The sequence below is a fragment of the Notolepis coatsorum genome (assembly GCF_963971535.1).
Source record: "Notolepis coatsorum genome assembly, chromosome: 5".
Taxonomy (NCBI): Eukaryota; Metazoa; Chordata; class Actinopteri; order Aulopiformes; family Paralepididae; genus Notolepis; species Notolepis coatsorum.
Window position 1 is genome coordinate 166,851,841 of NC_140169.1, and position 27,931 is coordinate 166,879,771.

At 43.9% G+C, this 27,931-nt stretch overlaps 1 protein-coding gene across 3 annotated transcripts in view; it reads right to left on the reverse strand.

The window, feature by feature from the left end:
- Positions 1–236: 236 nt before the first annotated feature.
- myo1b (myosin IB) overlaps positions 237–27,931 on the reverse strand; it is a gene marked incomplete at its 3' end in the record, with an annotated part of 204,053 nt that continues 176,358 nt past the window's right edge. The window contains exons 18-31 of one of the 3 annotated variants that reach the window (XM_084315390.1): positions 26,746–26,946; positions 23,043–23,136; positions 19,808–19,957; positions 17,725–17,793; positions 17,519–17,605; positions 16,907–16,993; positions 15,179–15,265; positions 13,806–13,892; positions 12,336–12,410; positions 8,302–8,436; positions 5,856–5,962; positions 4,774–4,906; positions 2,705–2,857; positions 237–371 (exon numbers count right to left, since the gene is read on the reverse strand). In XM_084315390.1, the coding sequence (XP_084171516.1) occupies positions 237–371; positions 2,705–2,857; positions 4,774–4,906; positions 5,856–5,962; positions 8,302–8,436; positions 12,336–12,410; positions 13,806–13,892; positions 15,179–15,265; positions 16,907–16,993; positions 17,519–17,605; positions 17,725–17,793; positions 19,808–19,957; positions 23,043–23,136; positions 26,746–26,946 (1,600 nt within the window). The remainder of the gene's footprint in view (positions 372–2,704; positions 2,858–4,773; positions 4,907–5,855; positions 5,963–8,301; positions 8,437–12,335; positions 12,411–13,805; positions 13,893–15,178; positions 15,266–16,906; positions 16,994–17,518; positions 17,606–17,724; positions 17,794–19,807; positions 19,958–23,042; positions 23,137–26,745; positions 26,947–27,931) is intronic. The other 2 variants (XM_084315391.1, XM_084315392.1) reach the window with 2 other exon arrangements.

Below are 27,931 nucleotides of genomic sequence, written 5' to 3' on the forward strand. Positions count from 1 at the left end.
AAACATGATCTGTTTGTTTGGAATGGTTAGCTAGGATTCACATTTTTGTCCAGTAAACAATTGAGCAGTGTGACCACATGGCTTTGTTTATGAAGCATGGTTTGTTTGTCCATTAGCACGGGGGAAACATGACTGAGCCAATGAAACAAACTAATGGTAGGAGGACACCCTAAAACAGAGATTAGATTAGATTGTGAGGCCAAAATGGCGTGTGTGTATATATGTATATGGAGCCCTTACTCATCTGAGATGTCAATGTTTATCTGTGCCCCGTCGACTGCGGTGGATCCGGTGCGGTGGAGTTTGGTGATGAGCTCTATGAGGTGCTCACTGCTGAGCAGGAAGTCTCCTTTGGCAGCTGAAGCGGAGCCCTGTGGGCCAAACGGGGGAGAAGGGAAAATCACAATTAATAGACAAGAACAGAAACCGTCACAGTCCAGCTACATACACATACACATGGCTAGTAGAAGGTACTAACGTAGAAGCGTAGCGCGGTACTAGTTTGTGTCGTTGTGTCTTTCAATGTGGTAATCCTCATTTTATATTATTTTCGCGACATCTGTTGGTGATGAGTGGTCATTGCTGTTGCATGTTTTGCACTGTATTGTAAGAATTGCTTTCCATCTTGACAATTCATGCAGAGTTAGTCTTCTTTTCACTCCAAACAAACTGCTGTTGCTGCTCGTGATGTAAAAGCTTAGCTGGTACAGAGTACTTTTAATGACATTCAGACACTGCGGCACATTTCAATTAGGACAGTTTAGCTATTTGATTTGATTTGATTGATCCCCCCTCAGGGAAACCCTCTCGGCTTGGGCTGCACAGGCTCAACAATGGCTGCCATTCACTGGCGCCAGGCAGGCACACATCACACACTACACAATGGCTGAAAGGCCAATCAGCCAATTAACTGGGGGGGGGGGGGGGGGGGGGGGTGATTAGGTGGTCCCTACTCTTTACGATAGGCACTTTGGGGTTCTTTAACGGCCTAATTCAGTTGGGAAGGACGCCACTCACAACTGTACGGTGTCCCCATCACTGTGACAGGGGCATTGTTAGTACTGCCAAGTCCAGAGGACAGAGTGCCCCCTGCTGGACAACAACACCACTTTTCGACAGCGGGACTCGAGCCGGTGATCTTCCCATCAGGAGTCCAGGGCCCTCATTCATCAATGTGTGCGTAGAACATGTTCTATTTCCACACGTAAGCACAGAATGTAGAACCAGTGTACGCACAGGGAAGTCGGGATTCATCACTACGTGCGTACGCAGGCTCTACGCACACCTGTCATGATGAATCCCACCTTGGCTCTGCGCCGAGGCTCGTGCACACTTTCACGTATTTGCATACCAGAAACGCCGCGATTAACCATATACGGTAATGGAATACACCTATGAAATGTGGAAAAATGGACTAAGCCGAGGGAAGCGTGTCATGAGACAGGCTGACAGACGTGTACACTTACGGTGATGTCGGATATGATATCTATTAACCATTGCTGCCTGGGCAGCGCAAACACTAATAAATACCGCGCTGGAATATGACTGCCTTTTCCCGTGTTGTTTGATTAATACCCAGGGATTAAAGTTCTCCTCAATTTTATTCCAAATCGCGATGGATCTCCCGTCAATTTTCTACCTGCTGCATATGATTTCTAGAGGCATACTACAATCTATTTTGATGTCAGTATTGGGTAGCCTATATAAACAATAATACGAGAGCATATACAAGAACAATGAATCTCACTGCATGTATGATGTAGCCTGCCTTTCAATACATGAATTCCATAATGTTTGTGTGCGGGACTCACAAGGCTGTTGTCACAATGGGTGGTACCGGTACAGTAATAATAACAGTCCACACAATAATCACGCGATCCATGCCATAGCCTATGTTCTATTAGGACATGATCTGTGACGACAAATGTTCTAGAATGTTTGATTAAGATATCATACTCTGACAGCATGCCTATGATCAACAAAAACACGAACTTGAATCCCATCATATACATAGTCTGTCCACTATCTGGTGTCATTGCAATGCGTTTTCTATTCTTTCTTATACAGTAAAAAGGGGGAAGAACACTATATTCATATGACTTGTATTCTGCTTACAGCTTCGAAATTCCACTTGTTTCGTTTAACGTAAAGCCTTTTAAATATAATCAAAACGTTCCCGTGTTTCTGTGGTCTGTGCGCAAAATAATAACGAGTTGAGCTTTATGATTTATGATGAATTGGAAATGGGGGACCCTGATGTAAACAAGACGAAAGTCTTTCTCTGGTCTGCATCCCCTTAACAATTGTATGTACTGAGCTGTACTGTACTGTACCCATTCTGCAATCTGTTAATAAACTTTTCAATCAATCAATCAATCAAGCTACGCGGAGCGCAGTCAGTCAGTAGCCTACACCGCGTATATTCCGATAACGCTATATAAACCATGCTGCATTCATTCTGAGAGAAAGATCTATTATTCCAAATGCTATTTATAGGGTTTTGACCATAATTACACTACTGTTGCTATTTTACAATGAACTATAATGAATTACGGTTCATACAGAAGTTAACATACCGTTGTATTCGTTCGGTACACTACACAGCCGTACGGTACGGTACGGTACACACTGAAACGGTTTGGTTCGGTATGGATGCGTGTACCTTTACACCCCTAACATACACCCATCATGTCTCCCCCCTCACCTCTTTGAGCTTGAGGGCGAAGAAGCCGTCGTTCTGCGTGCTGACGGAGATGCTGGTGAGGTCGGGCAGGGGCACGCTGGCCTTCACCTGGCCCGTCTTCTGGTCGGCCAGGACAACGCTGTTCTTGGTCAGCAGGAAGATACGAGCCGCTCCCTGGGAATGGGGTGGAGAGAGCTGTTGCTTACACCACTATTGTATTATACTGTTATTCAATTGCATAATAGTATAATATCTACATCCTGATCGGCAATGCACACTTTTTAGTAACTGTATATAGTAATCTTTATTTTAGTCATCTTATTTTACTCTATGCTACATTTATTGTATTGCACACTTCTTAGAACTGTATATAGTCATCTTTATTTTAGTCATCTTTTTTTATTCTATCCTAAAAAGTATTGTATTTTTTATTATTGGAAGCTGCTATAATCGAGGGACCACAATAAATAGATTTTCACTCTTCTTGCTGTGACAATAAAGGAATCTGAATCTGAATCACTACTTTCATACATTATGTTGCTATATATTTGGTGACTCGGGATGCATACAGGACGTGTGAGCTGGTCATGATGGTGTGTCCGAGACAGACTTGAGGCTCCAGTGTATGACAAATTGTAACCGCTCCCTGTTCAGACATGCCTGTACTCTTTAAAATTATGTACTAGTTGTAAAGATGTCAGAATGTCATCATTATTTTTGAAATACCTGAAACAGTTGGTGCGCTTGACAAAGCTTGTCAGGCATGACAAAAAAACACAGAAAAATAACTTATACTATAGTTAACCCCCCCCCCCCCCCCCCCGAAAAAGATGACATTGTAAGACATTTAGTCATTTAGCTGATGCTTTTATCCAAAGCGACTTACAAGTTCTGTACAACAAGTCATCAGGAAGGGCACAACTCTATCAGCTGAGTAACAATGTTCATCAAAGTGTTGAGTGCTACAGTGTAGGTTAGTTTTAAGAAACAATACAAATAATTATATAGTAAAAAATAAACAGCAGGTTGGAAATTCTGACTTTCTTGTTTGACACATTGCAAAACTGCATATTATCAATCTCAGAAGCAATATTTTTACTTATTATTATCCTATTAACTGATATATCATTATAATATTTGGATTCATTTGCACTTTAACCCTTAGCAGAACATACCTTTTTACTTCCATTGATTCAAAGGTAAAAACCTGTATCCTAGGTTAATAGATACAGATTATTTATCTGCCAACTGTGATGTTTGATTTGAGCTACAAGCATGTATTCAATGAGCAATATAGGCTATTCTAATCTGGGACACCATTTTGTGATGCTAGTGCCATTGGATAATTTGAAATTGACTGAAATCATTTGAAATCTGAAACCCTGACCCATTTTCTTGATCCTTAAATGACAACTGTTGCTTCCTGTCCGAGGGAAGCAACAGTTGTGAGTGGAGGATCAAGAAAACAGGGCAGGGTTTGTGATATGTCAATTAGTACATCCTTTACTATCCACATTTATCCGTTAGCTAGTATGACATCTATCATTTTAAATTGATTGCTGTAGATGTAAGCAAAGTCTGGCTATGCTAATAATGTTCTACAATTCATATCCAGTACAGGATCGGACATATAAGATAAGATAAGATAAGATATTCCTTTATTGATCCCCTTGGGGAAATTCAGGCATCATAGCAGCATGTGGGATGGGGGGTACAGGTAGTAAAAACAACACAAGCAGTGTAAACAAATAAGTCAATATAATTTACCTAACTAACTGAAATATACAGTATTCACAGTATCACAGTATTCACATAAGGTGCCGTGTTCACATAAGGTGCAGTATGCATAAGGTAGTGTTATTGTCCTCCTTGGGTTCCTATTAGTTCTAGTTGGATGTCTGGCCGCAGTCCCTGCCCACTGTTGTGGAGCCTGATGGCCGCTGGTGGTATGAAGGACTGTCCGAGGCGGTTAGTTGATATGTTGCCGGTTTTGGGGCAAACAATAAGCCTAATCTGATGATTTGTCATTGTTTTTGTTGCTGGGTGAATGTTTGCGTGGAAATACTGCAGGTGTGTTTGTTTCGTCGTACCTTGCCGTTGGCCCTGTTGATCTTGTTGACCACATCAGCCAGCAGGACCTTCTCCTCCACGGCAGTGTTGAGCTTCTGGTACTTTGGGTTCTTGTTGATCTCCAGGTAGTCTCCTTTGAAAGGCTGACTCACACTGGCACCACGCAGAGGAAAGCAGATGAGAACGTTATACATACTACGGAAGAGGAGCGATGACATGCGTGTGTCAGCCTACGGGGCTTTACACAATTTGAATTTAAAGTGGTAATCTGTAAGTAGCAGAGTTCAACTAGGGCAGGCCTGTGCTCTACTGTGAATAGAAAGTTTAGGGGGGAAATCGCTAGGTGCTCTTGGGTCTTTGGGAGAAGAGGACTGTAAAAAAGAGGGGATACCAGGCACACAAAAAAAATCTTTAAAACGGCAACATGTTTCAACCGTTTTTTAACTATGTAGCCGCGACACAATAAAGGCTTTTTAAGATATTTTCGTTTTTCCCCCCTTTTTTATCTTTTGTTTTGGAGACTATCTATTGGTGATAACCAATCATTGCTATTTTTGCTCTGTATTGACTTGCTTTTCATCTTGAAAAGTCATGCCAACTACAGAGTTATAGTCTTCTAGTCATTCCAAACAAACTGTCGCGGCTGGTGACGTAAAAACTTCCAGGAAACCAGTGTTTAGAACAGCCCAGAACAGCAGATGTAAAAAACATGCATGAACTGGTTATAGGTCAAATCACTATTGTGTTGGCGGTAGAGAGTGGCAAAATAGACATTTATGAATATGAACATGTTCAAGGTTATTTTTTTTTGTGTTTGTGGAAGGCTGGGATGGGTAGATAAGATACACAGTAAGCCCAAGGGAGAAAAAAGGCCTCATACAATACAAAAAGATACACCGTCTGTGTTTTAATCCTCCCTGGGCCTGTGTTCATGGAAAAAAGGCCCCATACAGCAGAAAAAGCTCTGTTAATATCAGTCTAGGGGGAATCCATTAGTGGTGGACCTGTCTTGATGTTGTGGTGAGCTTTCACAGAGACATATATGGATGTATGAGGAACCTGGTTTAGATCAATAACTGCCTTGTGCTCATATCTCTGGTACCTGCTGGGGTAGAGTGCCTTCTTGTCCTTGAAGATCTCGCTGGCCTCCAGCTTCTCCTCATACACAGCCTTCTTCTCCTCCGTGAATTGGCTCCTGTACTTCTTGCACTGAACACACACACACACACACACACACACACACACACACACACACACACACACACACACACACACACACACACACACACACACACACACACACACACACACACACACACACACACACACACACACACACACACACACACACACACACACACACACAGAGAGAGTTTAGATAGTTATCGTAATACTACAACAACCAATACCCCGGACACTATGGAAAAGAGGAGACAAATTGCTGTCAAACAAGATCTATATTGTTTCGCTACTCCCGAGGATCAAGCTAGCTGTGTCCCAAGTGTCACCGTTTGAGCTTACAGTACTTAAAAGGAACACGCCAGACAAGAACATAAGATAGCAATTTCCTTTATGTGCAATGCATTCATTCAATCTTTATTTAATCTCTCATTTACAATGACATCGAGATATACAAAACATAACAAAAAAGATAGAGACAGAAAGTCAATTCCATCAATTAAACATTTTAAATGATTAAAAACAACTGCAGACTGTGGTGAAGTGGTTTGCTATTAACTCTTTAATGGCCAGACCCGAGATAAATCGGGTTAACTCGCCATGTGTTTGGCTGCCAGACCCGAGATATCTCGGGTTTTGGTCGTTTATTCTTTTATTCTATATTTGTATTCATTATTCATCCGGGGACCTCGGTGTTACCATAGGGAATGAGTCTGAGATCGCCAAAGTGCAATACCGGCCGCATCCAGCTAGACGGCGGTATTGAGCACCCTTTGAAACCTTATATCTTGCCCTGTGCTACACTCAGCCGAGCGGCTCTGCCGGCTGCACTGAAGCGCGTCAAATGCTCCCGATCCATATGTTGTGGTGGGTTATGTCGTGGACCAAATGGACATTGGATGGACCAGATGGCGATCAAACAATTGGAATATTATTTTTGGAATACTCCCGATCACAGGTAAGGACCATCTGACGTCAATTCTGGCTTGATCGTGCAATGCTTTTATACCGATAGAGTTGATCAACGTTTCTAGTGTTCAATACAAATGCCGTTACTGGCAATCAAATAATCAGAAACGACCCCCCCCCCCCCCCCCCCTCTTTCATGCATTCATGATGAAACATAATACCTATTATATACATTTGATTTGGGAATAGTAGCGTGTCCAGGCAAGAAACGGCAACGCTTATAGTAGAATACACGTATAAGGCTATTACTCAGCCTTTCGGGAATTACCCCAGACCACTCTAAAACTATACTTACCGGTATATTCACCACGGTATAACACGGGAACGTATGGATGACATTTTTTATTATTTTTCACATGTTGAACGATAGATAGTTGATGTCAAATGGGCCATAGTATTGTATCCATAATATAGAATATAGATCTAGCTCTACAAACAAGGTGACGCACTCCTATCTTTTAAAGCATGTCATTGCTACAACGGGACCCGTCTAATGGCTGGCGCTGAATGAGTTAAATTAACAATTGAAACTGACCAATGGATAGGCCTACTAATGAATTTAGTTTTAAAGTGCATTGCCCAAAAATCTATGTTTCTGTATGGCATTCAGTAGAAAGTTATCCGGCTGCAAGCTAGCCTAGCTTAGCACAAATGAATGGAAGTGGATACGGACCACTAGCCTAGCTTAAAACTCCGGGATAGGTGTTTTTGACCAACAGCTAGGCTACTAACCCATATCCACTTACATTAATTGGTGCTGTGCTAAGCTAGGCTAGCTTGCGGCCGGATGGCTTTCTACTGAATGCACAGAGAGGAAATTGGTATATCTTCTGGAGAAGATGGTAAGTGTATTTCTCATAATGTTGGCCTGTTCCTTTATAATAATAATAAAAAAAAACATGTATAAAAAAACTCTGCTTGGTTTCTATACTACATGCCTAAACCAGGGGTGGCCAACCTTTTTTGAACCAAGATCTACTTTTTTATTTACCACCTAGCCAAGAGCTACCAGCCAAAATTGTATATTGTAAGCCGTCATTTGAGGCTTTATAAAAGCAGCATAATGAACACAAATCTGTCAGTGCCGAGTCCGACCTCATCTTAAATAACAAACAGCATTGCTTGTTGTAGTTAACAAGGAGAGGCAGAGTTGATTTTGCAAAAAATAATAATTATATATATATATATATATATATATATAATAATAATTATTATTATTATTATTATTATTATTTATTTTTTAATAATCGCATTTTATTAATCGAGATCTACTTGAAATCAGCCCGCGATCTACCTGTCGATCGCGATCGACTGGTTGGGCACCACTGGCCTAAACTGTAGTACATGAAGGTAACCCATGTGAGAGAGGAGGTGTAGTTATGAGTTATATTGACACTGACCCTCCAGAGATGGAAGATCCTCCTGAGTTCTGTGTTCGCTGCGTCCAGGAAGAGGTAGGGCGTGTGGGGCCAGTTCTTGTCGACAGGTGACATGGAGGGCATGGTGCTCTTCAGGCCTAGGAAGTACTTCTGCATCTGCAGACACAAAGGACAATGCTGTATGATGGACAGCCAACAAACAATGAACAATGCTTCCATTCCAGATTTGACATTTACAAATTAAATATTTTCCCCTCGCCAGGCACGCACGCACGCGTACCATTATGGAAAATAAGTAGTGCTGTCAGGCGATTAATAAAATATTTTTAAATTTTAAAAATAGATTAAAAATTAATCTAATTAATTACAGAATTTGTCATTTAATTAATCTAATTAATCACATTTTAATCGCATAACCATTTTAGGCCTGATATTGTATATTCATATTTCAAATGGCATGTGTCCGGATGGCAGAATTCAGTACTGTATCTACAAAACCTTCTGTTTAATCATCTTCCATTTATTCATTTGCTTAGATTTTTCAGGTCTGGTCAATTTTAGCATAGTGTTATTCACAGTCAAAGATAAAAAATTAAAAAAAATAGAAATAGAATTGATATTCTCATTTGGTTCATTACAATTTACTCAAGCCTAGTAACAGACACAGTATTTCTGACACTGGGAATACATTCCCTGAGACCCATAAATGTCCCTAGAATCAGATACCAAGAACATGCAAATGGACCATTAAAAAAAAAGTCTGTAAATGTTTATTCTACATTCTTATGGAATTAATGATTAAAAAAAGTTTTTTTTTGTAATACATTTTGAGTTTGATTGATTGATTGATTGATTGATTGAAAACTTTATTAACAGATTGCAGAATGGGTACAATACAGTACAGCTCAATACACACAATTGTTAAGGGGATGCAGACCAGAGAAAGACTTTCGTCTTGTTTCCACCAGGGTCCCCCATTTTCAATTCATCAGGACATATATGACATACATGACATACAGATAGTCAGTACTGCTACATCTATACATTTATGACATACCAGATTTGCAAATACAGTACTGTTTGTGATACAGAAGGAGTCAAGAAAAGGGAGTATATACATTTGACGTAGAAACTGTACATTGGAGGAGGTTGGGTGGGGGGGGTTGGGTACACTGGGATATTGACAACCATACTGGGTAATTTACATTGGAGGTGGTTGGGGGGGGGGGGGGGGGGGCACACTGTATAAACAAGCAAAACTGTACATTGAGGGGGGGGAGACTCTGTACAAACAAACAAAATTGTACATTGGACTATTGACAAAACCATACTAGGTAAATGACTGTACATTGGAGGGGGTTGGGTTAGGATATTTACAGGGGCCAGTGTTGAATTGCAGTCTCCCGTAGGTGTCTCTTGAGAGAGGTTTTGAAAGTGGGTAGTGATCCACATTCCTTTACAGCTTTGGGTAGGGCGTTCCACATTGATGTGGCATAATTGCGAAACGTGTTTAGTCCCTTATTTGAGCCGAATCTGGGTTTAACATGATTTGTGGAGCTCCCTCTGGTGTTGTGATCGTGGTATTCACTGACCTTTGGGAAGTATTTTGCCATGTACATGGGTACCTTGGTCGTGTAGTGTATCTTGTAGACCAGGCCCATTGCAAGTTGCTGTACTCTGTCATCTACTCTAAGCCATCCTAGGTTGTCAAAGTGGGCAGGGGTGAGGTGGGTTCTAGGAGTAAGGTCAAGCAGTAGTCTGACCAGTTTGTTTTGAGATGTTTGTAATTTTGTTTTTAGCGCCTTTGAGGTGCTTTGGTACCATGAGGTGCAAGCATAGTCGTAGTACCCCTGAATGAGTGCTCCTGCCAGAGTCTTCAGGGTATTCTTGTTTACCAGAGAGGAGATCCGGTACAAGAATCGAGTTTGTTGGTTGACTTTTTTTATTACATTGGATGCCATTTTGTCACAGGAGAGATTAGCCTCTAGGATGGAACCCAGGTAGGTAATTTCATCTTTCCTTGTGACAATATTGTCACCCACTGTAACTGAGAAGCCGTCGGTCTTGCTGAGTTTGTTATTTGAACCGAAGAGAATGGACTCTGTTTTGCCCATGTGTAATGATAGTTTGTTATCAGCGAGCCATATGCAGATTCTGCCTAGTTCCGAGCTGAGGGTTTTTTCAACCTGTAACTTGTTCTTGTCAGAGACCAGCAGGGCTGAGTCGTCCGCAAACAGGAACAAGTTGCAGTCACAAGCTGACGACATGTCATTTGCATAAATTAGGAACAGTAGCGGTCCTAGTATGCTTCCTTGTGGAACACCACAGCTCACTGTGAGAGGGGGGGATAGGGTACCGTTTACCTCCACCATCTGTTCCCTCCCCTCAAGGTAGGATTGCATCCAGCTCACTGATAGACTATCAAAACCAATTGCTTTTAGCTTGTCAATCAGAATGGAGTGATTGACCGTGTCAAAGGCCTTTTGTAGGTCCAGCATGACCATGCCGCAGTATTTGCCTGCGTCCACCTCTTGTTTGATGTGGTCATTCAAATAGAGAAGGCATGTGTCAGTGGAGTGGGATGTTCTGAAGCCAGATTGGAATTCGTAGATTAGATTTTTTTCCGCTAGGTACTTTTCGACCTGTTCGTAGACTATTTTTTCCATGACTTTCGAGATGGAGGTGAGAATAGAAACAGGGCGGTAGTTGCCTGGGTCTAATTTGCTGCCCTTTTTGTGCAGAGGGGTCACCCTCGCAATTTTGAAGTCCTTGGGGACGTGTCCCTGTTTTATGGAGAGGTTTATTATGTGTGTGATGATTGGGGTGATGGCGGCTGCTGAGTCTCTGAGGAATTTGGAGGGGATGTTGTCATGGCCAGTGGCCTTGTTAGGTTGGAGGGCGCTCAGTTTATTGAGTACCTCATCTGTTGTTACCATTTCCAGCTTGAAGTCGTCCTTGCGGACCCCTAGGTTTTTGTAGTAAGCTACTATGTGTTCTACCCCATAAAGCCCTGAGTGGGAGGGTAGTTTGTTTACCAGTGTTGTGGCTATGTTTGTGAAGAAAATGTTTAAGTAATTGGCTACATCCAGCTTGTCTGTGATGAGCGTGTTGTCCGTTTTTATGTTTATGTTTGAGAATCTGGTTTTAAGTTTTTTACTGCATCCTAGTTGATTATTGAGTAATTTCCAAAGTTCACGTGGTTTGTTTTTGTTTTCCTCAGTTTTGTCATTGATGAAATTCTTTTTTGCAGTTTTGATCATGGAGTTTACGTCGTTTCTTAGTCTGTTTCTTTCTAGTTTGAGTTCAGTCACGTGGGCTTGGAGTTCACTGCTCGTGCTTTTAGTAAGCTTTGACTGATTTTTACGAAACTCAGAGCATTTTTTGTCTCTGGTTTTCATAGCGGCCAGTATTTCGGAGTGCATCCACGGCTCAGCGCGATTTTTTACCCTGGTGGTTCTTAGGGGGGCCATGTCGTTTAGTATTGTTGAGAATTTGGTTTTGAAACCAAGCCATGTTTCTTCAACCAGTGTACCATTGAGTTCATCTGACCCGCTATATTATTAAATCCATAGCTATAATATTTAATATAGTTTTAGCACTGCAAACACCGGCATGTATCCCCATTCATTAAAGCGCTGGCCCACACGGCCCACAGCGACCTCTCGTGAACGGCACTGGATGGGATGTCCGATATTATCGGCCTACCGATATTATCGGCAGATATCGGCATTAAAATGTGATATCGGAAAATATCGGTATCGGTTTTCAAATTTTTCTTTTTTACATTTCTATAACCTTTATTTACCCAGGCAAGCAAGTAAGAACAAATTCTGATTTTATTTATTGTCAAAAGTATGCATAATGTTGTGGTAATTCCACAACAAGAGATATGTAATGTTAATTACCTGAAATTATTCAATTTTTTGGGGGGGGAAACCCTGCATATATCGGTATCGGTTGATATTGGTATCGGAAATTAAGAGTTGGACAATATCGGTAAAAAAGCCAATATCGAACATCCCACTTAAAGTGAATCATATTCGAGCCCAACTTACAATCCTCTGGATGGTGAAGTCGTAGATCTTCTTGCCGGCATTGGCCCTGAAGAACTTCCTGTACTCCCTGCGGACCTGTTATCGAGAGCAACAAAAGACATGTCAATCACCCGCTGCCATGGCGATCAGAGGAGGAGACAACAGGGAACGAGAACAAAGATGAGCAGGATACTGAAACGACAGACGGTTGGTTAGTCACAAACAAACAAACAAACAAACAAACAGGTGCGTCACCAGATATCAACCCAGAAGGGACAATGTAAAGACTTGACACAGATTAATTGCTGAAGAACCAATGGGAGTACAGTACGGTTATGTAGCGAATGACCTTCGCGTTGACATTCATTACACGTGATTTGAGTCATTGACCAGGTGTTCTGAGAGAGAACGGTGTGGTCAATTAACCCGATGAGAGGATTAAGGCCATGATAACGACAAGCTGAGGATGACGACGGCAATTGATGTCACGACAGGAAGAGAACAGACACGCACTGAAAGACACGGACACAGTCCAGACCTAACATAAAAAAAAATATTTTAAAAAACAAGAGGCGATGAAATGTTTTATTTGCGTTCCAAAACCAGGTTCCTACCATCAGAGGTTAGTTCTACAGCTCAGCATGCAGAGGGTGCAAACTAAAACAAAACAGCCTGATGGAAAGAGACAGACAGACAGACAGACAGACAGACTCTGCCATATCAGTCGTGGGTTTGTTGCTTTTTCAACCCCTTCAAATGAGGAGCACAGGAACAGAGGAGAGAGGCAGAGTGGATCTGGATCGGTCACTCAAATGATCCTGCCTGCTCAAATACAGCCAGGCAAGGGATTAAGGGGGAAGCTTTAATTTTACAGAGTACATCATGTGAATAAGCTCGTCAGCGGGAAATTGGCGGCGGCACAAAGGGATCAAACGAGAGGAAAGGATGCTGGTAGCCTTACATTAGGCGGCATTGACCATATTCACACGGCGGCCATTTTGCTCTCACGTCAGCACTCGGCTTTCCACCCTTGGGTGGGAAAGGAATCCCGACCGGAGTACGACCACAAGGGCAAAATGGCTGCCATGCGAATCGGGGGTGGCCCGATCTGTGAATGTGAACTCGACCTGGTTTCGACCTTTATCCGCCTGGATTTGCAGTCCGGGAAAAAAACCATGCAGTGCTCTCGAGAGTTTAATTCAAGAACAACAAATTATACAAATAGTTGTTCGCAATCACATTCACTTTTGAGGCTCCCATTTGGGCTGCCGGAAGTGGCTGTGAATGCCCACTATGTCACTCAATTCATTTGGGAATGGGGGGGGGTTGCATTGGATGGCTCTTGACTTCTTAGGCTGAGGCTGGCTGTGACACAAACCAGCCAACCAGGTACCAGTTGAGGAGGTTAGGTGGGGCGTGTGGGGTAGAGGACGGGGGATAGAGGAAGGGGGTGTGGGGGTGCTGTGGCTGGACAGAGGACCAGTGCGGTACCTTGAGTCCCAACCAGTAGGCCCAAATGACAGCGACGGCGTGCTTACGCCTGGCCTCTTCTTTCAGCCGCTTCAGCTCCCTGCGTGCCTGTCAGAGGGAAGGAAGGGAGGCAGGGGGAGTCAGAGAGCAGCAGCTAGTGAGAGGGTGAGAAGACACATGCACACACACACACACACACACGTCAAAACACACACACACACACACACACACACACACACACTGCACACAGCAAGAGCCCTATCTGAGATGGAGAGTTTGAAAAGGATCGCTCCAATCTAGAGAAAGAGAGCACTTTGAAATTAATATCAACACTGTGGTTTGTATGAACATGTGTCTAGAGTTTTCACCAGTGTTAATAAGGGGGAAAAAAGAGAAATGCACTTCAAAAGTCAAAGAGGGAACACAAGGCATGAAAGGTTAGACAACTCCCCGTCAAACTGAGGTCTTTCAAGAAGTCCATTACTCTTGACTCTAGAAGAGAACAAAAAAAGAAAACAACAACCCAGCACTTCACAGCGTCAATCGGCAAGCAAGGCGTAAAAACATGCGCAAACCACTCAAGAGAAGAAGAGATCATGCAGTGAGACGGCAGGTAGCATGCAGAGATGTCCCGCAGAGAGAGGTAAGGCCATGGGAGAAACTCAAAACACACGCCCCACCAAAACCTCACCTACTGTATCGGGCATGGATGGAGGAGTGTGTTCTTGATATAGGATGGGGTGCTTCTTGTCCTAAACTAGGCTGTATGGTGGCAGATGGGAGTTACCCGTCTAGTGTATGGCATTATGTGCCACCCCTGCCCCTCCCCTGCACTCCCTCTCCAGACACACACCTGGATGAAACTATAAATCCAGTTGCTGTGCGGCAAAGAGGCCTAAGAGCGACTGTGCCCTCCTTCCCCCTACCACAGTTCCCAGCCGGCGTCACCGCTACTGCCCTTTCTGTCTGTCAAAATCACTGGTTCACTTATCTAGCGCTCACGTTACAGAATAAAGAGGCTTTTTAGATCTCGGGTGAGTGGTGGTGTGTGTTTGTGCATGTGCGTGTGTGTGTGTGGCGGGGGGGGGGTGTCTGTAATTGAGTCCTCTCTTTTTGTTTCAGCATGCAGCGGCTGGGGGAGGGGAGGGGGGGGGGTATGTTGTACACTGCCTGGGTCATGCATTCTAAATGAGATAATGGTCACAGGAGGGAATGGGGTTGAGTAAATGGATAGATAAGATACACTGGTATGTTGAGATGGGGGAAGAGGGAGTGTCATCTCTGGCATTCAGGTAGACGCAGGGGAGCCCGGCGTCTGGCGTCGGAGGGGAAGGATTTGATGGGAGGCGGCAGGCAGAACAATCGACAATCTTCTCAAAACACCCAAAATATACCTTGGTGCCCTGCCAGCCGGCCCAAATGACCGACACGGCGTGCTTATTCCTGGCCTCCTCCTTCAGCTGCCGCAGCTCTCTCCGGGCCTGGTGGGTTGGTTTTATTTACATTATTGACAGTCAAGGAGGTGTCCCATTGGAGGTATGGAGTGCGGTGTGTGTGTACAAAAGCATATTGCTCCATTTTAAGAAGGCTATCCAAAACCCGAGGGTAATTTCAGTCCAGAAACCAAAGCACTTGCTCCAGGGTCTTATTGTTTTTTTTGTTTTTTTATATAATAAAAGCAGAACTTCCTCCATGCTTCGCTGCCAATTTCAGCCCATCTACAAAACCAAAACACTGGTGGAAGCACTTGTAGGTCAGACTGGAATTTGTGACAAAACCAGATAGCTTTCTTAAAATGGGTGAAGAATTCCTTTTTAGGCAGCAATATGGAGAGGCAACGGACCACATGAAAGGCAAGATCTTACCCCCACTGGGTCCCAAGAGCAACAGCAACATATAAAAAAAATAACGTTTAACATCATGGCTGATTACAACATCTGATTTGTCAATACAATAAGCTCAACATCTTCACTTTAGTCACGCAACAACATGGACCAAGTAGGCTTATTGTTATTAGTCAACACCGAGTTGGCGAAAGCTCTTTGATGCTTATCAGAAAAGGACTATGAGACCTTGAGAGAAGAGAGATGAGTTACTGTAACGATCGCCAATAATGACAACGCTTGAAAAGAGACGGTTTCCGGAAGACGCCTCGATCCACGTTTCTCCATCAAGTGTTTCATGTTTATGTTTATATATACTGTGGCGATAATGTGATGCTAATGATGGACTAAAAGTCTCTGCTCAGTAAGAATATTGCCTATTTCAGTAGATTATCTTCAGCCTCTGAGGCATAAAAAGTGCTCCCATATGCGTTATAATGTGGTCACAATGACACGATTATTAAATCCGCCCTGCTGTGTTGGTAAAGAGCGTCTTGTGACTTCAAATGGCTTCGCCAGCAACATGTGATCTGCCTTCTGGGCATCGTAGACACGGCACATCATAAGCCTCACAAATAGCAGACAACAGACGGGGGGGGGGGGGGAAGGATGGTAAATGGAACACAGCAGACCGGGGGAAGGAGACACCAAACCAAAACAAACACTGGAACTAACAAGGAGCCATTTTGTAAGACCTGTGGCGGTGTTGGCCGGGGAGATCACTTTGGCTCCATAGACCTGGAGAAGCCCAGTCTCATTTCTCACAAACTGGGATACATTTTCAGTCCATTCTAAATAATAGCACATGCACCAGGTTCGTGTTTTTCTTATAAGCGTTTGTTAGCAATAATAGTGGAAGACGTCAATGGGGTTTCCTTCAAAGTCAAACACTTTGAAAGGAGCTACACATGATTATTTCAGAGACAAAGTTTGGGGGCGTCACATTGATTTCCACTAGCGTTGCTAACGGTTTGCCAATTTAAGTGAATAAACACATAAATAAATACAAATAAAAGATGTTAGTGGCCAAACTCTCCAAAATAATGCCAAAATAACACGTATGGGACGATAAACTGAATGAGTCACAGACACGAAAGTAGGGACGTTAGTCAGACCAATGGAACACAGAGGGATTTGGGGATGGAGGGGGGGGTCATTATGCTAATAGGTGGGATGGCATGACACGGACGGACAGCCGAAAACGATGACGACAACACTATGGCAGGCTGGTTGAAATACCTGGGTCCCCAGCCAGTACGCCCAGATAACTGTCACGGCGTGTTTATTCCGTGCTTCCTGCTTTAGACGTCTCAGCTCCATCCGAGCCTGGCGGGGGGTGGGAGGGGAGGAGGAGGAGGTGGGGATCGAGTCGAGTAGGCATTTAGGGTGGATAGGTTGATAGGGAAGCAATAGAGGGGGAAAGATTAAAGAAAGAAAAAAAGTGGAAGTGGAGAAATTAGCAGTTTGTGTGATCAGCCACAGGGTAGAGTTGAGAGGAAATCAGCAGTGATGGTGATCAGCGGTAAGCTTACTCATTTTAGAAACATATTGTTCGTGATACTGTTATGAATGTCAATTAGGTGGAAGCACCTTGCAAAAAAATAAAAAATAAAGAATTTAAGGAAATAATCTAAATAAGATGAATCATCACGTCTCATTATGCAAACATCTGGACAGGGTGTTTTTAAGTCCAAACACACAATGTCAAGAAAAAGAACACACTGAAAAGCCAGGAAACTGGAGTGAGAAGATCAACTACGGGAGTACGGGGAGAGTATTCCTCCCAAAGCGACTATTCCAGCTCCTTGGTCGGATTAAAATGTCCCTGTGGACTTGGGACGGTACCAGTACCTGCGTGCCGTGCCAGAAGGCCGCGATGGTGGTCACCGCCTCCTTGCATCTCTTCTGATATTTCAGTTCTCTCAGGATCTTGCGGGCCTGGGGAAGATATATGACCGTAAATACATAATATCTATATTTCCAGTATGTCAGCCCTACATTATTTTTGCCAAATCAGGGGGGGGGGGGGGGGGTGAGACTGGGAAGAAGAGGCGCACCTTCCACCCTCTGGCGAAGGACTGCATCACGATGGTGGAGCTCTTGATCTTCTGGTATTTCTTTTGTTGCTGTTGGTGGCGGAGAAACAAGCGATGGAGCTCGATTATGAATAGTTTGATGAATGATGATGATGATGCATAGTTTATTTTCGGTCTTTGTTTACAGATCAATCAAAAACACACTTGTGTGGACTTTCAAAAAAAAATATATATAAAAAAATTAAAAAAATAACAAATGTACATGGTAAATGGCTGCTTTTTTATATAGCAGCTTTTATCCAAAGCACTTTACAATTTGTTCCTCACATTTGACCCACTCACTCACACATCACACACCGACGGCGGAGGCGACCATGCAAGGTGCCAACCTGCTCATCGGGAGCAATTAGGGGTTAAGTGTCTTGCTCAAGGACACATCGACCGACCCGCTGTCCGGGAGGAGCGGGAATCGAACCGGGAACCTCCGAATTGCCAGACGACCTGCTCTACCTCCCGAGCCACCGTCGCCCCACATATTGAAAGTAAGCTCGCACACAAAATCCAAACTCAATGACCGAAAAAAGGAATAGGCTGAAGCACATGCTTATTTTTGCCTATCCTTTACAATTCTTAAAAACGAAATATACTTTAATATAAGAAAGAAAAACTTAAAATATGCTGCAAGAGGGGCGGTTAGGTGGTCGAGCGGAGATTGCGTTCGTCACCAGCCCCGGAGCTGTGAGCTTGGTTCGCCTGTTCGAATCCAGCTCACAGCTCCGGGGTTGTCACCAGCTTGGCTGGCCGTCTGCACTGATACAATTGGCTGTATTAGAGGGTGGGAGAAGCTGGCGGGGTGGGTCCGGGTCGTTGTAAACAGCGACTCCTACAGTTCGGTCGGGGCGCCTGCTAAGCGCGGATTGGACGTGAGGGGGATAGTGTGGTCCTCCCACACGCTACGCCCTCTCAATGAGAATCCGCGCTGCCAGGTGAAAAGAAGCGGTGATTGGCTGGACGTGTGTCGGAGGAAGCACGTGGTAGCCTCCACTCTCCCAAATGATCTGACTGTGGGGGGTAAAGCGCAGCGACCAGGAAGGGACTGGGAATTGGCATACGACTAACATTGGGATGGGAGAAAATCGGAGGAAAATGGAGGGGGAAAAAGACCAATAATATAAAAAAAAAAAATATGCTGCAAGATATAATTTCCAAAAAAAAAAAAAAAAAAAAAAAAAACAAGGCAGCGTTTTATCTTTTGTTGTAGGTCGATGACTCAGCTGCTGTATGCGTTTAGTAAGGACGCACTAATACCGCAACTTGCCCTGGGGGCGATACCAGGCTCAAGGTGTCGGTATCAGGGAATTTCCTTAATTCTAACATGAGACGTCACGCTGCTGTAACATGTCAGTATAATCAAACCAAAGCCACTTGACTTTCTGCCTTGTTCCATCCAGGTTCCATCTCACAAAAAAAAAAAAAGTATTATATCTTAAAAAAACTAATCGATGGGAATGGTTATTGGTATTGGACAATACCTAAAGTATAGTACTGAAATTATTATCACATTTCTCAATATTTAGCATTTTGGCCAACTACTGTATTCTATAGAAAATTATGTTGAACGATTCTTCCTCTTATAGCTGCATCTTTAAAGACTTAAAGAATCAGTACAACGGTGTATCTCTCTTCAGGGACGCAGATTGGATATCTGAAATGGCTTGATTATGTCAATATCCAGGGGGGTAGAGATCAAATGGCTTTAGTCAACAGTTTTTTTTATATCTTTTTCCCCGTCCTTTTTCCTCCGTTTTTCTCTTATCCCAATGTTAGTCGTTATGCCAATTCCCAATCCACTTCCTGGTCGTTGCGCACTCTACCCCCTACGGTCGGTCTGGGAGAGTGGAGGCTATCACATGCTTCCTCCGACACATGTGTAGCCAATCAACCGCTTCTTTTCACCTGGCAGTGCGGACTCTCACTGAGAGGGTGTAACGTGTGGAAGGATCACACTACCCCCCTTAGATCCTTTCCTCGCTGAGCAGGCGCCCCGACCGAACTGTAGGAGTCGCTGTTTACAACGACCAGGACCCACCCACCTACGGCTTACCGCATATCGGCGATACCAGGCCGCCACCACCACCTGGCTCTTCTTCAGGAGCAAGAAGTGTGTGCGGCACTTCCAGCCGCGGTAGATCTTCTGGATGAGCGTGGCCAGGTCCTGCAGGCACTGCCTCCTCCGCTCCTCCAGGAAGAAGAGCTGCAAGTCCAGCACAGATTATAAGGATTATAAGAATAGTTTCTGCCTTCGGGAAAGTTTTACAAGAAATGTTTCTGCCTTCCGATCCTACAGGCCTTCTTCTACAGAGGCACAAACGAGAGCATCCCGACTGGTATGAGAGAACTGCTGCTGCGCTACAGAGGGTTGTGTGATAGGGGTGTAACGATGCATCGATTAATCGAAATGCATCGATTCTAATGTGACGATTCAACTGCATCGATTTGAATATGTTAGAATAGATTATAATACCAAATACTAAATTATAAAAAAAAAATTGTATATGTTTTTTTTGTGTGTGTATTGTTTTTATTTACCTCTAGTCCATTCATGCTGAGTGAATCAGTTCCCCCAGCCACATTTGTGTATTCAAAATGTTTTGGGGAATTATCTGATAGAAAATGTATCGAAAATTAATCAAATCGTGGTCAAATGAAGAGATTTCATGATGCATTGAATCGGTGCCTGAACAATCGTAATCAAAATTAATCATTGTGAGGTTGCATCGTTACACCCCTATTGTGTGAACATCAGTGGATGTAACTTTCCCTCCTTCCAGGATAAGTACAACGGGGAGTGCGTCAGCAAACCCCACAGGAATATCAAAGACCCCAACCACACACTGTTTCAGCTGATGCTGTCCGGCAAATGGTACCGCAGCCTCAAGGCCCGGACCCGGGACATATTCTCCCCCCAGGGCAGTATCATCAACATTAACGACCTGCCACCTGTCTGCCGTGACCCACAGTGACATAATTATGTGCACACAACACAGATAAACAATGCAAACAATCTACATGCACATAGCAACAAGGCTAGACCTACACACACACACACACACACACACACACACACACACACACACACACACTACACGTTATACACACTACCTATACACTGTGATCACTGCATTACAATTAAGAGCTATTTCTTGCACACATATACTGCGACTATTGTATTACAATGATAGACTATCGTAGCCCACTGTAGCATAACTTAGGGCTACTTTATTGTTGTGCCCAGCTGCGATTCTATGCCATTTATATTTGTATTCTATCTTATTCATCTTTACTGTACTTGTATTATATTTGAATTATTATAAGTTTTTACCCTATTCTATTGTTGCTGCTGCAAGGTCGAGAGAGCAAAGATAACCAAATAATTACACTCTGTGCTGTAAAACATACCGTAAAATATTCGTATCACTTTATTCATCTAGGTCTTCTTTATTTATACTGTTATGTTAGATTACTGGTTGCCCAGTCATATTATGCCGTATTCTCAAAATTATTTTGATCATCATAGGGATTTAGACCATATCAAAATCACTATATAAAGATACAACTTTACTTCAGTCATCCCTTCGAACACATTGGCAGTGTTCGCGGCTGGAAAGCCAGTGGGGTTGCAATAGCGACTCCTACTGGTCGGTTGGGGCACCTGTTCAGCAGGGAGGGGATCTGGGGGAGATTGCGTGAACCTCTGTGTGCGTTACGCTCTCCCAGTGAAAGTCCTCGCTGTCAGGGGAAAAGAAGTGGCTGGCGACTCCACGTGTATCGGAGGAGGCATGTTGTAGTTTACATCCTTCCCAGACTGACAGTAGGGCAGCGCAACAACCAGGAGGGAATTGGCATAACAACTAAAGTGGGGGAAAAGTAGAGAATCATCTGATCTCCCTCTATGAAACTTTGAAATCCACAAGGACATTAAGAGGTTAAAGTCCCTGTTAATAACAGTGTGTAGACTGTGATTCAACAAGGCGTGTTGTGCAGCAACCAACAGCATTGACATTTTGAACCCATACCTCATGTGTCTTTTGGCCGCAGATATGAGGACTGTGTGGGTGCGACCGACCATCTACCTGCCACAACAACACAACCCAAGACGACTCCCAGAGACTAGGAGGATAATCAGGGTTTAAGGGCTTTAGTAACCTGGATGCACGGAGCCAACCTAGATCCTAATTGAGAATAGCACTGGTGCCGAGTGTACCGCTAGGAGATGTAGAAGCGAGATAGGGCCCCCGTCCTGTAGAGATGCCAATCGTGCGTGTGCTGCTATGAGATCATGTTGTTACTAGGCTTTGTTTGGTCTGCTGGAGTTTTCCTTTTTTATAAAAAAAAAAGAGCCTCGCGTAGGAACAGCGGGTGAAAGCGCTCGCTTCCCATGCCCTGCTCGCCCGGGGAGGGATAAGTGAAGCCATGTGTTGTCAGAATGTTGGTTACGTGCTAATTGCTGGAGGAGAGGGAGGGGGGGGGGTGGTGGTGGTTATGGTGGGGGGTTCATACAGCAGTCTACTTCCTGCTCAGCAAGCCTCTTAATGCAAAACAACAGAGAACCTGAGCTCCATGGATTCAACCGTTAGCTATACAAACACTGCTAGTGATCTACGATTTACGTTATGTTCAACATAATAACCCGGCCCCTTCCAACACTGGTCACAAATAGATGGCGGTAGCTTTTTATAACTTTTCTGTGTGTGTGTGTGTGTGTGTGTGTGTGTGTGTGTGTGTGTGTGTGTGTGTGTGTGTGTGTGTGTGTGTGTGTGTGTGTGTGTGTGTGTGTGTGTGTGTGTGTGTGTGTGTGTGTGTGTGTGTGTGTGTGTGTGTGTGTGTGTGTGTGTGGGGGGGGTTGAAGGGACAGAGATTAATGTTCAAAAACGGAAACAAAACACACACCACCAACCACAGAGTCTCCTCCCATCCACCAAAAGGGACCACAATTCACCAATATGCTCGTACAAATGTTGGTATTTTTGTGTGATTGTCTCGTGTGTACACGTGCATGCGTGCATCGACTCACTTTAAATATGTTTAAAAATATGCAAAACTGAAAAGACAGTTTAACTGCCAATGATGGTGTGCACGAAGTTGGTCAGGACAAGATTCTCGCGGCATTGATTTTGAAAAAGAAATCCACTTTCTGAATTGATTTAATTTAGCCCTGGTGTGTGTGTGTGTGTGTGTGTGTGTGTGAGTGTGTGTGTGTGTGTGTGTGTGTGTGTGTGTGTGTGTGTGTGTGTGTGTGTGTGTGTGTGTGTGTGTGCGTCTGTGTGTGTCCTGTGTACCGTTCTGGGGTTCCTGATGAAGATCTTGGAGCGTCCGTAGGCGTATTCCTCAGCCGGCACCTGGAGCTCGCCCATCAGCACCTCCACTCCGTCCCTACGCAAAGAAAAAGGTCAGCTGCATTGCATCGCAGTGGTAACCAATTAAAAACGATGCCTGGGCTCATGGGCTCATGGCTTACGTATGTGCGGAAACAAAATATAATTCGAATTACTTTAAAATAGCTTCACGTGTATTATTAACCTGTGAAAATGTGAAAGTGATTTTCTCAAAAAGAACGTCTTGGTTGAAATTCTATATGCAACAGAAATTACTTGATGTTGTTGGTAGATACATAAGAATGGTTTGGTTCTCCTCACATCTGAAAATGTGTCAAGAGTCAGAGGGTCAATGTAACAGGAAATGATCACGTAAGGCCCCTTTTACTAGTTGTAAACAATGATGTGTGCAATTTTGGCAACGGAAGGGACATTCTGGACGACGTCCAACGACCTGGCCGTGCGCTTGGTTACCTTCAACCTGGTCACGTGCCTTCTCCCCAGAGTGTCACCCCCCGGAGTGTCTCCCACGGAAAGACAGCATGGTGCAACAACGGTCTAACTAGGTATCAAGAGTGTAAAGTACTTGAGTAGTTGTCTATCTATCTAGGTCGTCCTCGGACGGGCCCTCCATCGGTGCTTCCAGTCATCCCGATCCTCCATGCATCTGGCGAGCTCGCCGGTGCATTCTGTTCCCGCATCTCTCCTGAGTACGTCCACGACTCCACGTAGGTTAATGTGGGACGTCCTCGTGATCGATGCCCGTGTGTTGGTTCCCACAGCACAAGTTTGCTGGTTGGCATCTCATGATGTCTCTGGCAGTGACCTGCCAGCCTCATTCTCCTGACTGCCACTTTCTCGCTCACCCTTAGCACCCCCCCATACAAGTTTACATTAGTGACATGCTCATCCCTGTAGATGTTGAGCACCACACGCATCATTCTGGTGTAGCACCCATCCAAGGACTTCTGCAGGGTGGGCTTCAAGGTCCAGCATTCACTGCCATACAAAAGGACAGACTCAACTGTTGCATGAAAGAAGTTGAGCTTGATTTGACGGGGGAGGTTGGATTTCCACACACTGGTCATGCCGTTCAGAGCCCTCCACGCAAGCGCCTTCCTCACTTTAAGGTCTTGCTCGGACGAGTTGACCCACGAGCCCAGGTATTTGAAATCACCGACTTCCTTTAGAGCAGAGCCTCCTGTTGTCCTTAGAGGTGGATGATCCGGGAGGATGTTATACATTATAACCTCGCTTTTCTTGGCATTTAGCCTAAGGCCAACCTTGGCGCACTCCGTCTCCACTCTGCACAGGAGTTCCTGTGCCTACTCCACGTGGTCAGAGAGCAGGCTGATGTCGTCCGCGTAGTCAAGGTCTGTTAGGACTATGGCGGGGTGTCGTCTCGATCTCCTTGGGGTTACTGTACTTTGTTACAATACTTAAGTACTGTTTTGGGGGATTTGTACTTTACTCGAGTATTATTAGGTTTGTATACTTGTACTTTTACTCAATTACATTTCAGAGAAAAACATACTTTTTACTCCTTACATTTTAAAATGCAGACCTACAAAGTACAAAGTAGGACCAACAATTTTAATTAGTATATTTGTTTCTCTGGCCGAACTAACATTAAAGTTATTAATCCTGCGGCCGCAATTTATTTAAAAACAGCCAATCAGGGCGGCTAGGTGGTGTAGTGGGCAAGGCGCTCGCCACCAATGCAGGAGATGCTGGGTTCGAGCCCAGCTCTCCACATTGCTATCAGCTTGGCTGGTCGTTCATACTAACACAATTGGCAGTGTTAGGGGTGGGAAAGCTGATGGGTGGGTCCTGGTCATTGTAAACAGCGACTCCTACAGTTCGGTCGGGGCGCCTGCTCAGCGAGGATAGGATCTAAGGGGGGTAGTGTGATCCTTCCACACGTTACACCCTCTCAGTGAGAGTCCGCGCTGCCAGGTGAAAAGAAGCGGTTGATTGGCTAGACGTGTGTCGGAGGAAGCATGTGATAGCCTCCACTCTCCCAGGCCGACTGTGGGGGGTAGGTGCGCAGCGACCAGGAAGGGGATTGGGAATTGGCATAACGACTAACATTGGGATGGGAGAAAAACTGGGGAAAAAGGAGAAAAGAAAAAAAAAGAAAAAAAAACAGCCAATCAAATCCCCATCAATGGAAATTGAACACGCCCATACCCATGCTGATTGGTCCTTGTGCAACACTAGAAAGCGGGGATCTTTGATTAAACACCTGCTATCAGAAGAATAGACAGTCAGAGTGACCAGCTACAGAAGATGGCCACAAACGATAGTACGAGTGATGAAGAGGACGGAACGGAACATTTCATTGCCCCGGAATAAAAAAAAGTTTTTACATTTACTTTTTACTACTTATGTATATTTAAAAGTAGAAACTTTTTTACTTTTACTCAAGTGTGTTTTTAGCCAGATACTCTGACTTTTACTTTAGTAAGATTTTGAGACGGTACCCATACTTTCACTAATTTCTGGGTACTTTTTACACCCCTGCTAGGTATGCAATGGCATTAAAGATCAAAGACCCTGACCCAGCTCCATGTAGACGCCACTAAATGGCACGTCTAGGTCACATTTTGAGGCCTGCGTCAGGATTTAAACTCAAAACTACGTGTGTGCAGTTTGAAAATGGAAGCAAAGTGTTGCATTTTTGATGACAGTGATGAACAAAAGGTCTACATGGTGCTTCTTGGACCACTGGAGCCCCGAGTATGGACGGGACTCAATCAAGATAGTGCAGCTACACGGCATACCAAGCCTTTTAGCACTGCAATCAGATAGGAGTCTGTACAGTCCTGCTACAGTGGATGAAACACGGAAGACTGACTGATAAAGCGACAGACTCGTGGAGATAGGGACGAGATGTCTCAACATGTAGTTTTATATAAAAATAAAAGTGCCTAAATACAGATTTGAATATAATTATTATTAGCATTGTTATTATTATTAAAAACAATAATAATACTAACAATCATAATAATAAGACACAATTAGGGATGTCCGATATTATCGGCCTACCGATATTATCGGCCGATATCGGCATTAAAATGTGATATCGGAAAATATCAGTATCGGTTTTCAATTTATTTTTTTATTTATATATATTTTTTTTACATTTCTATAACCTTTATTTACCCAGGCAAGCAAGTAAGAACAAATTCTGATTTTATTTATTGTCAAAAGTATGCATAATTTTGTGTTAATTCCACAACAAGAGATATGTAATGTTAATTACCTGAAATTATTCCGTGTTTTTGGGGGGGGGGGGGGGGGACCCTGCATATATCGGTATCGGTTGATATCGGTATCGGAAATTAAGAGTTGGACAATATCGGTATAGGTAAAAAAGCCAATATCGAGCATCCCTAGACACAATCATAATAATAAGACACAATAACCAAAATAAATCATGTATTTGCTGTCAATTAGGGCTTAATGACATGAACAAATCAACATAATGTGATTGTTTGATTAGATAGTGATTGCAATATGGATTTGATACATTTTAGAGATACTTATACCATCCAACAAGCCTGATCCGTCTGTGCATACACAAGCACGTATGTTTGACTATGGTGAAGGGGAGCAGAGGAATAAAATATAGCGTTATTCTAGACGGGCAGAGCTGAGGCCCTACCTGGCAGGTCCTCTCCAGTGGGGCCAGGTCTGCTTGCAGAGCATCTTGTAGCGCTCCAGGCACGGCTCGTAGATCTGACGGAAGGCGTAGCCCGCCCTCCTCACGCGCACATTCTCCATCAGACCCAGGTAGCGCACTTGGTGGCACACCAGGGACTCTGTGAAGATGTGGGCCGCCTTCTTGTCGTTGGGCTTGATGCACCTGAGGACAGGAGGGACGGCAAACACCTGGGTCACTCCACACAGCCACACTGTACTCACCCCATACCAATACCATACCAATACCATACCAATACCATGCCATACTAATAACATACCAATACCATACTAATACCATACTAATACCATACTGTAACTGAGGGGTACAATTCCCTGACTGTATTGATAAGTATGGTATCATTAAACCACTACCGTCTTATGCACTTTAATTACTGGCCATACAGTACATGATATATATAATGATGAACACTTCCCACAATGAAATCGGTTCCACACAAAGTTGTAATTAAGTATTTATTGCAGCAAAAGGTACATAATATACTTCTCTATTTCACTTTGAATGCGCTTATAAGGCAAAGGAATGTGCGTAGGCAAATCAATAATGAATGTCCATTCTCTGGTTACGCAGGAGGTAATTATACAACCTGAATCTTAGGGAATTATATCTATGGTACACTAGTAATATAGCGGGAGATACTGGAAGGGTCCCCCCGGTTGTAAGCCAGCAAGGGTAGAGGATCTGTCGGTAATAGAGTCTGGGTCAACGATGATAAGGAGACTCAGAGTACGGGAGACGGTGCAATAAGATCTTGATCCACAGACGAATACAGCTGTTCTCCGTAGCCTGTAGCTCCACAGGGAAGAAAGCTAGCCTGCCTCAGGCTTCTGAGGGGCAGACTCGACGTGGCTCCTCACAGGGTAAATCCCACACACGTGTGGGCGTCGGCGATTCTCCGCTCCATTAATCACAGGACCAAAAGCAAATATAATCCAGCCGTAAAGGGCTATGCAGTCGTCGGGTAGATAATCCAGTGTACATGTCCACACGGTCCTCGTCTAGGGCTCCTCGGGTGAAAGCGCCATGAAAGCAGCCCAGCCTGGATAAGCACTCTAGCTGATACGAGGAAAACGTTGGTGATGCTGGTCACTGTAGAACTTTAGCCGCACGATACACTATACACAATTAG